Raw genomic sequence first — 14,156 nt, 5'->3', positions numbered from 1 at the left:
TTTTTTATGCCAAAACCTCACATTACTTTAGCTAATCCTCATACAGACATTAATGTATTTGCTCTCTTTTAAGCTAGAACTTTTAATGGCTTTAGGCTGTCCTCAGACAAACTTTAATGTTTTTGTTGTCTTTTAAACCAGGACCTTGTATTGCTTTAAGTTGTCCTCAGACACACTTTGATGTTTTTGTTGTCTTTTAAATCAGGACCTCACATTGTTTTAGATAATTATTGTATGTACTTGAACTGTGAAGCTACAACTTCACAAAGCTTTAGGTTGCCCTCAGAAAAATGTTGATGTATTTGTTCTCTTTAAAGCTAGAACCTTTAATGGCTTTAGGCTGTCCTCAGACAAACGTTGATGTATTTGTTGTCTTTTAAACCAGGACCTTGCATTGCTTTAAGTTGTCCTTAGATAAACACTAATGTATTTTTGTCTTTCTAGCCAGGACCTTGCATTGCTTAAGGTTGTCCTCAGACAAACATTGATGTACTTGTTGTCTTCTAAGCCAGAACTGTGCATTAGTTTAGGCTGTCCCCAGACAAGTGTTAATGTACTTGATCTCTTTTAAGCCAGAGTTTTAAATTGCTTCAGGTCATTCTTAGACAAAACATTGATGTATTTGTTGTCTTTTAAGCCATAACCTTAAATTGCTTCAGGTTGTACTCAGATAATCATTGATGTACTTGTCCCCTTTAAGCTAAAACTCCACAAATCTTTAGGTTGTCCTCAGACAAACATTTATGTACTTGTTTTCTTTTAAGCCAGAACCTCATATTGCTTTAGGTCATCCTCAGACAAACATTGATTTATTCTTTATTTTAGTCCTAAACCTCACATTGAATTAACTAAGGCTCAGACAAACATTGATGTACTTTTCTTTATTTTAGTCCTAAACCTCACATTGAATTAACTAAGGCTCAGACAAACATTGATGTACTTGTTGTTGTTTTTTAAACAGAACCTCACATTGCTTAAGGCTGTCCTCAGACAAACATTGATATACATGTTGTCTTTTATGCCAGAATCTCACATTGCTTTAGGTTGTCCTCAGACAAACCTAGATGTATTTGTTATGTTTTCTTGTACACTTGTACCAATTTTTAAACAGGTTTCTTGATGATCTACAGTGTGTACTCTACAAACATTTCTAGAGAAGAAAAACAATAATGATAAAGAAAAATAGGAGCAATTCAATATGGTGTTTGCACTTCTAATAATAGCAGTTAAAAATATTAGAAATACACACAAATCTTCACCATTTCTTTCTTAATTTTTTTCTCTCTTTCTCTGCAGGGTCAGGCACTACCACTGTTCCTCCTGTGGACACCGAGACCATGGGTAGAATGTTCTTCTATACAGAGAGCACAGCAGGTATAAATGGTGCTTATATTTGTGTTCATATCTGTACCTGCTGCCCACAAGCACATATGGGTGAACGCAGAGCCAAGATAGCGTAGTGAACTGCTGAGTCTGCCTGACAGCTCTGGCGTTCTCAGTGGATCGAAGTGAATAGCCCATCTGTCATTCACTTACACACACACAGACACAACACACACACACATGCACACTGTGTGATCTCTCACAGGCACACTCACATTCACACTCCAGCAGGAGTCACTTTTCAGGCAGGAAGGTGGGAGCTTGCACTACCTCTGCTGAACCACCAGAGGGTAGCATACTGCTGAACGAGCACCACTGCACCACTCATTCAGTACTACTGTAACCATATGGCTTCACCTCATCACTGTACATCACTGTGCATCACTGTACATCACTGTGCATCACTGTGCTTCACTGTGCATCACTGTGCTTCACTGTGCATTACTGTACATCACTGTACTTCACTATGCATCACTGTACATCCCTGTGCTTCACTGTACTTTACTGTGCATCACTGTGCTTCACTGTGCATTACTGTGCATCACTGTGCATTACTGTGCATCACTTTGCTTTACTGTACATCACTGTACTTTACTGTGCATCACTGTACTTCACTTTTTATCACTGTACTTCACTGTGCATCCCTGTACTTCACTGTGCATCACTGTATTTACTGTGCATTACTGTGCATCACTGTGCTTCACTGTGCATCAATGTACTTCACTGTGCATCACTGTACTTCACTGTACTTCACTGTGCATCACTGTGCTTCACTGTGCATTACTGTGCATCTCTGTGCTTTACTGTACATCACTGTACTTCACTATGCATCACTGTACATCCCTGTGCTTCACTGTACTTTACTGTGCATCACTGTGCTTCACTGTGCATCACTGTACATCCCTGTGCTTCACTGTACTTTACTGTGCATCACTGTGCATCACTTTGCTTTACTGTACATCACTGTACTTTACTGTGCATCACTGTACTTCACTTTTTATCACTGTACTTCACTGTGCATCCCTGTACTTCACTGTGCATCACTGTATTTACTGTGCATTACTGTGCATCACTGTGCTTCACTGTGCATCAATGTACTTCACTGTGCATCACTGTACTTCACTGTACTTCACTGTGCATCACTGTGCTTTACTGTGCATTACTGTGCTTCACTGTACATCACTGTACTTCACTATGCATCACTGTACATCACTGTGCATCACTGTGCTTCCCTGTGCATCACTGAACATCACTCTGCATCACTGTACTTATCTGTGCATCATTGTGCATCACTATACAAGTCTCTTTTATTTGTCTCAGTCACATGAATGACCATGCCAGTCACTGTGCATCACTGTGCGCTTCTCTCTTATTTGTCTCAGTCACAGGAATGACCATGCCAGTCACTGAGACCACTGCAGCTGAGACCTCCACAGCCTTGACCACAAAAGGTAACAAAACTGAGGACAGACATCCTTCAAATGCACTGCCATACTATTAAGGTCTTTACTTTAACCCTGTCAGATCTAACGTCCATCTCCCAGTCTTAAAAATAACAGTTACTACATGTTCCAGGCTTGAATGTGCAGGTCTAAGAAACCCAATTAATGACTACAGAACTTTTATTTTATGCAATTTCGTTCATTTAAGTACAAAACAACATATCATGCCCAACATCTTGCATTCCTAAAAATAAAGTTTTTGGCTTCAGTGTGTTGTAGGGATGCACCAATGTGAGAATTCTGAGCTGATGCCGATATCTGATATTACACAAGTGTATATATTTGCCGATGCCGATATACAGTACCAGTACCATTAATACTAAAGTCATTCAGACTATGAAGGAATACATAAAGAATCATTAGTGACTTAATAGTGTCAAGCATTTAGGTGCTCTTAGCAGTTAGGAGTGCAGTTAAATTGTGGTTTCTGAGGCTGGTAACTCTGATGAATTATCTTGTACAACAGAGGTAACTCTTGTGCCGTTTCTTAATCTCTGTTCTTGTATTCAAGTGGAAATGCCATTATTCACAGCCCAAGTACTGTTCCAATTAGAAGAATGCAGTTAGCAAAGTTCACTACAAATACCCAGATGTGTTCTTGCTCATCCCACATTATGTGTGGGAGGCATGGAAGGTGACTTGTGTGGACTTCTTACAGTCCGACATCCCAGAATGCACCTCCCAGCTGTAATGACGGAGGAGAAAGTATATACCTGTAAGTTGTACTTTTTGAAAAAATAAATAAATAAATAAATAAATAAAAGTTATTTTTAAGCGAGAGCATTGTGGTTTATTTTTTATGGAAGTGGCTATATGTGAAAATGTGCTTCCGCATTTTCGAAACAACACTTTCCGTTCCCCTGAGAGGCTGACATCATCAAGTACGCAGCTGTTCCAATTACAGAATAAAAGTCCCCATCCTCCCTTCCTTGGAAGTATGCACTCGCGACTCTAAGTTACCACGTCCGTTCTTGCTAAGTGCAGGAGTTCAAAACTTGTGTACCCCCTATTGAGAAACAGCCCCTCTCTTCCTTTACTGGGGCAGTCCTGATGAGAGCCAGTTTCATCATACCATTTTGATGCTCTTTTCGACTGCTTTTGAGGATACTTTCAAAGCTTATCATGCAACTGCTCTCAAACACATTAAAAGTGCAAGAAATTCAAGTAATTAACTCTTTACAAGTTCAGCACAGCTGTTAACTGAAAGCCTGAATTCCAGGTGACTCTACCTCATAAAACTGACTGAGAAAATCCAGCCAAGATGTGCAAAACTGTCATCTAAGCATCTATAAAGTATATATAATGGTATATTAAGATTATAACTTCTGCCTACTTTGTTAAAATATATATTTTTATGCAAAATATGTTCGGACTGATTATAATCAGCCAGGGGTAATGTATAGTCAGGTGATAATATGAACAAACAATCTAATGGATTTTATAGACAGTACTGAGAGCTAATTGTACTAATCAGACCTTTATTTGTCTTTTTCTCTTCTTCTCCTTTCGCCAATCTTTCCATCTCTCTATTTAGATCTTCCCACAGTGCGTTTAATGAACGGGAACAGCAGCTGTCAGGGCCGTGTGGAGGTCTCCTACAGAAACGTCTGGGGCACGGTTTGTGACGATGACTGGGACATGGACAACGCTCAGGTGGTGTGCAGACAGTTGGGGTGTGGCCCCGCCCTTGCAGCCCTCCCGCTAGCCCACTTTGGCTATGGCACCGGCCCCATCTTACTGGACAACGTGGACTGCGTGGGCAGTGAGGGAGGACTGGCTGACTGCTTTAACCTGGGCTGGGGGCAGCACAACTGCGGGCACCATGAAGACGCTGGGGTCATCTGCTCAAGTAAGTCACCAGTGGACAAATATTTAGAATATAATAATTAGAATAGTATAATTAATGGCCAAATATATTTGGCACTTTTACACAAGACTATGCAGTAACACTGCAGGATGTGGGGGGAGCCGAGTGGTCTAAAATGCTGCCCCTATGAGTGGGAGATAGCTCCCTGTTCAAATCCCCGTTTTGCGGCTTGCCATCAGCTGCCAGAGCCCTGAGAGAGCACAATTGGTCTTGCTCTCTCTGGGTGGGTAGATGGTACTCTCTCCCTTCATCACTCCAAAGGGTGATGCCAATCAGCACAAGGCATCTGTGAGCTGATGTATCAGAACCGAGTCCCTGTTCACTTTCTGCTTCAGAGAGTCCTATTATATTGACAACAGGACGTATTACAGACTGCTGTGTAGGTGGGCCCTTAAACATCTGTGTCAGCAAGGTGTACAAGCTAAAGTAGCTGATTAAAACTACTAAAGATTCTACTAAGGCAGTTCTGGAGTTTTCCAGAGCAGAAACTGGAATGACCAATTCAGTCACCTGACCAGAAAGACACTGATCATGAGTTTTACTTTCAGAAGACAAGACTGTCGGCAAAAAAGAGCATGAAGGAAGTGAAAATGGATGCATTACAGCCTTGATGTCTGGTGGTGTCAGGGGTAGGGGTGGGCGATATGGCCCTAAAATAATATCACAATATTTCATGGTATTTTCCCTATAATGATACTCTTGGCGATATGACAAAACACTATTTTTTCATTGCATACAATATGATATGGCACACCCCTGATATATTAAAAAATACAAGAATTATGATCATGATACTAATTATGCACTCCAATTATTTCCAAATATTCAGGATTAAAGTAAAATAAATGATACTGGACAGATTTAATCTGCCTCTAGTAGATATATAATGGAAAATGAGAACAGTGTTAATTTATATTTTGATAAAAACAAAAATAAAATAAAAAATATAGCACCCTGATGTGACAATTAGGGGTGGGTGATATGGCACAATGTTTCAGGGTATAATATCGTTCACGATAAAAAAAAAAAAGGCAAATTTGTCCAAATATATATGATATAATTTTATTTGTAGGCCTTTTTGCAAATGTCCAAGTGCACTCCTGCACCTCCTGCACTGTCACTACCCCATTCATAACACCCACACTGTGACTGTGCACCAGTCACCATCATTCACTATAAAAGACCCAACAGTGAATGTGCACACACACACACACACACACACACACACCACTCTTCCCTCATTCAGTTTCAGTCTCTTCTCCAGGCTAATGCACTTCCCCCACCCAACAAATACAGCCAAGTTGCACAGAGCCAGACCCCTATTCTGCTGAACCAAGCAATGCTGATTTCTCTATTCCTCTGTCTCTTCCTCTTAACATCTTAAACACACACACAAACACACACACACACACACACACACACACACACACACTTTCTTGCTTACCACACAACTTTCGTTCATATCGACCAGCACTCTATTAACCCCTTCAGACACTCACAGACAATTTCTCGCAAAATTTTAGATTTACTGATTATCACAATACTTTGCCCACAATAACAATATCATGATACACTCAATATATTCCAAGACAATTCTCTATTATATTTTGTGACATCTACATATGTTATTGAAAAGGAAAATAAATAGGTAAATACCAGGAATTATGGATTTCTTGGTGTCAGTTTTACAGAATTTAACAACCAATATTCCTCACCTCTGGTTTACGCTATTTGAGATTAGAGTAATGATGCAGTAAATCAAGTAAGTCAAATTGTTTTAAGAGTTTAGAGCAGCCATGTGTCAATAAACAAATATTGATATTTGATGCCACGTCTTAATATTGTATAGCAAATATAAACAATAGGATATATCGCAATATAGATATTTCATTCCACCCTAGTGGTATTACTTCTATTTTGTATTTAATCATGGCAGCAGGTGGAATGTTTTCCTTGTTTGGGTGCCATACAGGATGATTTATATGCTCATAAATATTCTCATCAAATAATCACACAAAATGCAGACAAACCTACAGTTACATCACTTCCTGAAAGCTTTGTTTTTAACTATTCTCAAAATACATTTAAATCCTTTGGAAAATGTGGAGATCTACTCTTTAAACACAACTGCAAAGTATTTTATGGAATATAAGTCTCAGCATATTATAAGGTGCACAATCAATGAACATCTATTTTCTGGTTTTCATGTGTTTTATGGTAATTCTGATTTACTTTGATGCATTGAACAGCCAGAGCACCCAGTCATTATTTGTCTGGGTGTTACAAATGTGTAAATGGCAGTTAATTATAAAATAAATAAATAGACAATAGAAAATATGAATATAAAAAGGCTCTAATCAGCTCCATTCCCTTAACTGTAGCCTCATATACTAATTCAGGCTTTCCAAATATCCTACAGAGACTTTTGCAGGTACCATTTTTAAATGTAGTGCCTTTTCTGGTATGTTTTATGTTTTAATATACAGCCGGGAAGCACGGTTTGACAGGGTAGCACAACTCGTCAGAACACCGGCATACCAGATTATAAGACGCATATGGTAAATAATGAGGGGAAAATAGGAATCGTATCAAATAGGAAGTATCTCCAAAACATTTACAAGAACTTTACCAACTTTTTAGGACAGAGATCAAACCTTCTTAACTTTCAATGGAAGTCAATGTAAAAAAAAATATTTCAAGTAATTTTGGAGAATTTCTATTGGTCCATTCATCTAGAAATTTTGACACAGTGTAAGACACAGTTTGTCTGTTCAAGTTATGTAGTAAACTGAAAATCAACAAAAATGGAGATACTTTTTTTTTTCATTGGACAGCGATGATATACACTTGCCTGGGAATAATCGCCCCACACACTCTTGATTCTGATCTACACAAACTCAGCACCTGCTTCATAAACTTTTAACTCTTCTGAGAAAAAGCCCAAAACTGGCCTCAGACCAGCGTCACAGCATCACTTCCACAATCCCCCTGTATGAGGCAGTTCTCCATGGATGCATGCAAAATAGAGAGGCCAGTCAGGGAACATCAGCATCAGCTGAGGCCCACAGGGGGGAGAACCCACATCCCACTCAGCCACGTGGAGCTGAGCAGCCATAAATATATGCATGCACATTCCCATATACACAAGTTTAAAGACCGCGAGACCAGTGATGATGAGGAGGCAAAATCCAACACAAATGCATACAATACAAATGCATAAAATCATTAACTACATAACTACTCATTTTTCTAAAGGTTTGACCAGGTAAATCAGTTTTTAGTGTGAAACACTGAACACACATATTCAGTGTGGTTATAAAGTGGTGCATTATAGATAGAGAATTAGTTGCAGATTTCCTACAGTCCAGTGTAAGCCTAGATAAGTTGAATTTGCTTCAATAATTTTAGGAAAAAGTTAATTTGATTGATATTTTTTGTAATATCAATTGCTTTGAACAATAATTGTACTTCAACATTCACTGTCAGGTAAATAAAATTGATTTGTATTTTGTCTTTTTGATTTAATTTCACTAAAATCAGAAGTTTCAGCTCATAGAATGATGCTTGTTCTTACAGCCTACAAAACCGATGCCTGATATTTTATTTTAAACAATATCTTTATTAGATTTTTAAAATGACAGAAGAAATTGGAGCAGTATTTTATGAAGAAAGTTTACAGCTTACCAACATCATACATAAAAAGGAAATAAAAATACAATTCAAAGTGTTTAATGTTCTTTTTTTGTAGAATGTCCTTTTGTGCTGTTTTTCTTCAGGCTTCTTCAGCAGGCTAGCTATATTTACATCAAATCAAAGTACAACTTGCTTAATTATTAGTCATCAAAGTCAGCAAGCTTCCTCTTTCTAGGAAAAATTCAGGAAAAACCTCCAAAATCTCTCTAAATTCCTTCATTCTACCCTTAGTAAAATAGATTATTATATATATATATATTTTTTAAGTAATTCTTTTTTTTTCCAGGGTTGTGCTATTACCCGTTTGGCTTCAATAAGACATAATCAGTTAATCAGTTAAAAAAGAGGATTCCTAAAATTTTAAACTCATCTGGAGGCCTTGTAGTTAATCATAATATATGATCTACAATCTACAAGTTTTACCTAAGGTAGCCTGTGGGAAATGACCACACACTGATTGTGAGTGTCAGAAACTGGGGGGCATGCCCAGTATGAAAATAAATGGTGCCAAAATCCATTGTAAAAGAAGCTGCCAATGGCAACAGACTAACTTATTCCACAGTTTTCCACAAGATTTTGGCATCATTTCAACTTCAGATTGCTGAGATTTTTTTGATTTAGGCTTTTTGATTGGATGGTTTCTATGTTGCAACAAATCTAACAATAGCACCCATCTACCATCCATTTGGCAACACCAGAACAACCACCTGGGATACAATAATAACCATTTAGCAACATGTTATAGCTATGTCGACAAATAACCAAACTAACCGGTAACAATGTAGCAACCGACTGGAACAAAATAGTAACAACCTTCTAGAAACTACAAAGCAACACCATAGCAATCGTTTGGCAACATCATAGCAACCACCTTATAAAAACACCCCAGTTTAAATCTAGTGACCACAAAGTAACAGCCTAGCGAATGTCTGTTTTACAGTTGGATTGAGTGTCGAGTAGGGCCAATGAATCTTCATCTATACATAATTCCCATTTAATCTAATGTTTAACTCCAGATACAGCATGACGGTCCATATTAAGCCTGTTGTTGGATTAAAATACACTGCCATTGGGAACCAGTGCACTGCAGCCAGGTGTAATTTATGACTAAAAAGCTGGGCTTGAGTGTAGCCAGTGCTCGATGTGCATTAGTAAATGACTTGAAAACTATTTGAAAGGCCGCCATCAATCATGGCATTCCCCGTCCCCACCATTATAATTTTCCAATCACCTCAATCGCGCAATTGCAAGTTGGTTTTTCCCATGCAGCTCAACTAGCCGATGCACGATACAATAAAATGCCCCAGTGTTCATCTGCCGGGTGCCTTATTCTCCACAGCGACCTGTGTTTGAAATATCCTGTGCTGAAGCCACACTGCTGGAGCACTCACTCCATTATGTGCTAATGCAGGCTAATGCATCTCAATTCAGTCAGAGAGATGGAATATTGAATTCGGTTTACAGATCCCCTGCCCTGGCTCCATTCAAAGCATGTTTTGATCAAACCAGAGGGAATCAAAAGCATGTTTAGGAAACATAAGGTGACACAGTAACCTTTTCTTTTTTTCATTTCAGCTTTCCAGCCTTTGGCAGGAACATCAAGAAGTTTTGGTGCAACGGAGAAGGTTGTCACCACCACAGCTCCTGCAGAGGGTAAGAAATCCAACATGTTATTCTAATGATGTTGGTTAATCATTAGACTTTACTGCAGTAATATCTGCTTTCTTGATATAGATGTCAAATCAGGCATCACATTGTCTTTTCAGTGTTGACCGGTGTAAAGACATGTATCTTTACCTTGCTAAAAACAATTTAATATGTTTAAGCTGGTTGACCAGCGTTTGGCCAACACAGGGTATGAATTAAATGTGGTATGTTACGACCAATCTGGTCGACCAGCATGATCAACATAACTCCTGGTTCACACTACACGCCAATCTTCATTAATTGCACATTGCACCAGTAAGAGCAGAGTGTGAAGGTTCAATTAGCAGAGTAAGAGCACAGTTCTGCTCAAAATATTGCAATGCACACAACATTATGGGTGACATGCCAGAGTTCAAAAGAGGACAAATTGTTGGTCGTCTTGCTGGCGCATCTGTGACCAAGACAGCAAATCTTTGTGATGCATCAAGAGCCACGGTATCCAAGGTAATGTCAGCATACCACCAAGAAGGATGAACCACATCCAACAGGATTAACTGTGGACGCAAGAGGAAGCTGTCTGAAAGGGATGTTCGGGTGCTAACCCGGATTGTATTCAAACAACATAAAATCACGGCTGCTCAAATCACGGCAGAATTCAATGTACACCTCAACTCTCCTGTTTCCACCAGAACTGTCCGTCACCACAATAAATTATTGTGGTCTAAAAACAGGTGTTTCAGTTTCATTGTCCAACCCCTGTATATTTCAGCCCGTATTAAAACCAACAAAATATCTAAATCAGCTGTCATCATTTATCTAAGAAAAAAATATGTTGGCATTAGACCTAAATTGGGATTAACATTGGTGGAACTGTTAAGTCTAATATCTCTTTTTTTTCATTCTGTTCTGTAGGTGCAATGCGGTTGGCTGGTGGTAATCATCGCTGCGAGGGCAGAGTAGAGCTGTATCTAAACGGCGCGTGGGGCACTGTATGTGACGATGCCTGGGATCTTCCAGACGCCCAGGTGGTGTGCAGGCTGCTCGGCTGCGGGGATGCTGTAGCCGCTCAGGTAGAGGCCTTCTTCGGGCAGGGCTGGGGCACCATCCTCCTGGACAATGTGAAATGTATCGGAACAGAGGCCTCGCTCCAGCAGTGCTCCCACATATCGTGGGACGTCCACAACTGTAACCACTCAGAGGACGCCGGCGTGACGTGTTCACTCTCATGATTCCGTTCCCTCGAGCCACACCCATCCACCTGGGAGGGGTTTAGATAACAGGACTTTTGTGTACATTTTGTAAATACAGAAACTGCAGTAACTGCTCACGCTGTTATTCTGAAGATATAAATATAGCTAGCAAGTGATACAAATAAAGAAAATGACAAATGATGCTTACCTATGGTTATTGGCAGATATTACAAATAATTCAATTATGCACTTTATGAATTCTATGAAACTCAAATACATATATACTGTATGTATAAATGCGCATCAATTTGCTCCACACCCATTTTGGAAGGATGCTTGATATACAGTGGAAACCAAAGCTTTAGTCCTTGTTTCTTTCTTTCATTTTCTATGTACAATATTAAAATATTTAGTGCACACTGCTAGTCGTGCAGTCTCATAGAAAGACGTATTGCATTCTCTGCAGCCTCCAGAACATTCATTATTCACATTCAGATAAAAGAGTTTCCCTGCATACTCACAGACTCAACGCTAGGAAACAAAAAAGACAAAACTGATTTTAACATTAAATCGTGCAGCATCCCAGCACCCATATCTGTGAGTTTAATCCAAAGACTAGGAAACGGAAACATTTTAACACTTTTATCATTAAATTAGGGCTGAATGACATTGGACCTTTTGGTCTATATAATATAATTCCGATACTGATTTGAGCAATACATATGCAACAGAAAGTTGGCCAAAAATGCCTGTACATACAAAATAATTTCTGATGTACGTCAGTGGTAGAAATCATGGAAATGTGTTTAAAAGTAATATCAACATTAATGACAGATTTTCTATTGTGATATTTATTGCTTTTGAATTATTGTCCAGCCCTAATAATACATGTTAATATGTAATACCCACAGTGTTAAATTACCACTAATAGGGTAGATTTCTCTACCCTATTATCGCGATAACGATACTCTTGACGATATGACGAAATACTGAATTTACAAAATGATTTCAAGAATACACTACTGCACCAAAATTAATATTAAATTTTCTTATTGAATTTGATATGATATGACACACCCCTAACTGAGATATTTAAAAAATTGTAACAGAAGTCAATCATCCAGGATGTCATGGCACTAAAATGCGCTCTACATATCTCCATATATCCAGTATTACATAGAAAAATAAATGATACTGGACAGATATAATCTGTCTCTAGTAGATATATAATGGGAAATGAGAACAGTGTGAATTTTTCTTTAGATAAAAACAGCAAAAAAGTAGTACCCTGATGTGATAATTAGGGTGGGTGATATGGCACGATATTTCAGGGTATAATATCGTACACGATATTCAAAAATGTTGACGTTATTATCGTGTGCGATATGATATGGCACACCCCTATCACAGACTATATTTTCCATTTAATGAAAAAAAAAGCTGTGTAGTCCCTTAATCCCTTAATCCCTGCCTAACTGACCCATAGTGGTTATTTAAACACTGGCAAATCTATAGAATTAGATTTTAATTTAAAGTAAATAAAAAAAAGTTAAAAACACACCATTCAACAAACCAGACAACTCCTATTAAACATCCCTTTAATCCATCAGAGGATCGACTCAAGGGACTCAAGATGTATTTATGTATTTATTTATGTTTTTTTTATGTTCATTGCATCCCTAAACAGTGATTAAAAGTGGTCTTAATTTAGATAAAAATTAAGTGCGCTGGGCTACTCTACTGTTTCATTGAATTGTATTTTTTTTTTAATTGATTGGATTATGGTCTATTCTGATGGAGACCAGGCCTAAATTAGTTTTATGTGAAAAAAAAGATTACAAAAAATAAAGAAAATAGTTATGTAGCTAATACACTTTATTATATTTGTTGGATTGTGTTGTAGATGACACCACTGTGTCCTTGACAAACTCAAAAACCTATCAAGTTTCTACGTAATGATACTCAACCCAAGGTCAGACGCTCTATCTACTTTCCTGTTGGATGGGAATCCAGAGAATGCACACAAACTAAATTGTGACATAACTGAGTAAATGAACCTCATACCAAGGTGTAACAAACACACACACACACAACTGGATAGCTAGTTAGCTCTTAAAATGCTTACTGAGTTAGCTTTATCTTAGCACATTGCTCAGATTTAAAGAGAGTGAGGGGATATTAGAGGTTGTTTATTCTGAAAATGATTTGATGAAGTGTATGTGTGAACTTATTACTTTGTAATAGTAAAGAAAGAACCTTAATCATCAATAATATAGGATACATTTCACTCAAAAAAAAAGTTTTTTTCTCATGAAAAGCTCATGAAATGTTGTCATTTACATACCTTTATAAAATGTGGCATCAATGTGCTTGATGGGAATTAATTAATCTCCTGTATTTCTCTTTCAAGAATGTGACTGCTTCTGGAATTTCACTAAAATACTCTAAATGAAAAGCTACAATAAGTCATTAGATATTTATTTTTTAAAATATGTGGTGCTGAAGATTTTATTAAAGGTTTCATCACATTTGTGTTTGCATGTTTTTATTCCTTAGGTTTATAGACTAGATAATAGCTAGGGTCAGATTGGGGCTCCATCCACACAAACCTGTAAATTTTTTAAAACTGAGGTTTTTATCTTCGTTTTTTAAAAATATCTTTGTCCACATGGAAACCCTATACTGCTCTTCCTTTGTCGCTGAGATAGAAAAGCGTGCATGCAAATTAATAACAAGCAATATAATAACAGTTGTTTTCCCTTTAAAGCAAGATCGAAGCATTTCACTCAAAGACACAAAGGATTTTCTTGACATTCAAAGTTTTCTCATCACTTCTCAGCAACAACTACTTCATTTTCGAAATTGGCCCACCAG

At 38.0% G+C, this 14,156-nt stretch overlaps 1 protein-coding gene across 2 annotated transcripts in view; it reads left to right on the top strand.

Annotated features, from left to right (window-relative positions):
- LOC103022596 (scavenger receptor cysteine-rich domain-containing group B protein) overlaps nucleotides 1-13,810 on the top strand; it is a 38,854-nt gene extending 25,044 nt beyond the window's left edge. For both annotated transcript variants that reach the window (XM_022665825.2, XM_049466378.1), the window contains exons 8-12: nucleotides 1,297-1,374; nucleotides 2,766-2,834; nucleotides 4,420-4,734; nucleotides 10,021-10,098; nucleotides 11,005-13,810. In XM_022665825.2, coding sequence (XP_022521546.2) covers nucleotides 1,297-1,374; nucleotides 2,766-2,834; nucleotides 4,420-4,734; nucleotides 10,021-10,098; nucleotides 11,005-11,321 — 857 coding nt within the window. In that variant the 3' untranslated portion in view covers nucleotides 11,322-13,810. The remainder of the gene's footprint in view (nucleotides 1-1,296; nucleotides 1,375-2,765; nucleotides 2,835-4,419; nucleotides 4,735-10,020; nucleotides 10,099-11,004) is intronic.
- Nucleotides 13,811-14,156: the final 346 nt, after the last annotated feature.

This window comes from Astyanax mexicanus, chromosome 1 (assembly GCF_023375975.1).
Source record: "Astyanax mexicanus isolate ESR-SI-001 chromosome 1, AstMex3_surface, whole genome shotgun sequence".
NCBI lineage: Eukaryota > Metazoa > Chordata > Actinopteri > Characiformes > Acestrorhamphidae > Astyanax > Astyanax mexicanus.
This window is presented reverse-complemented; position numbering and strand designations above follow the sequence as displayed.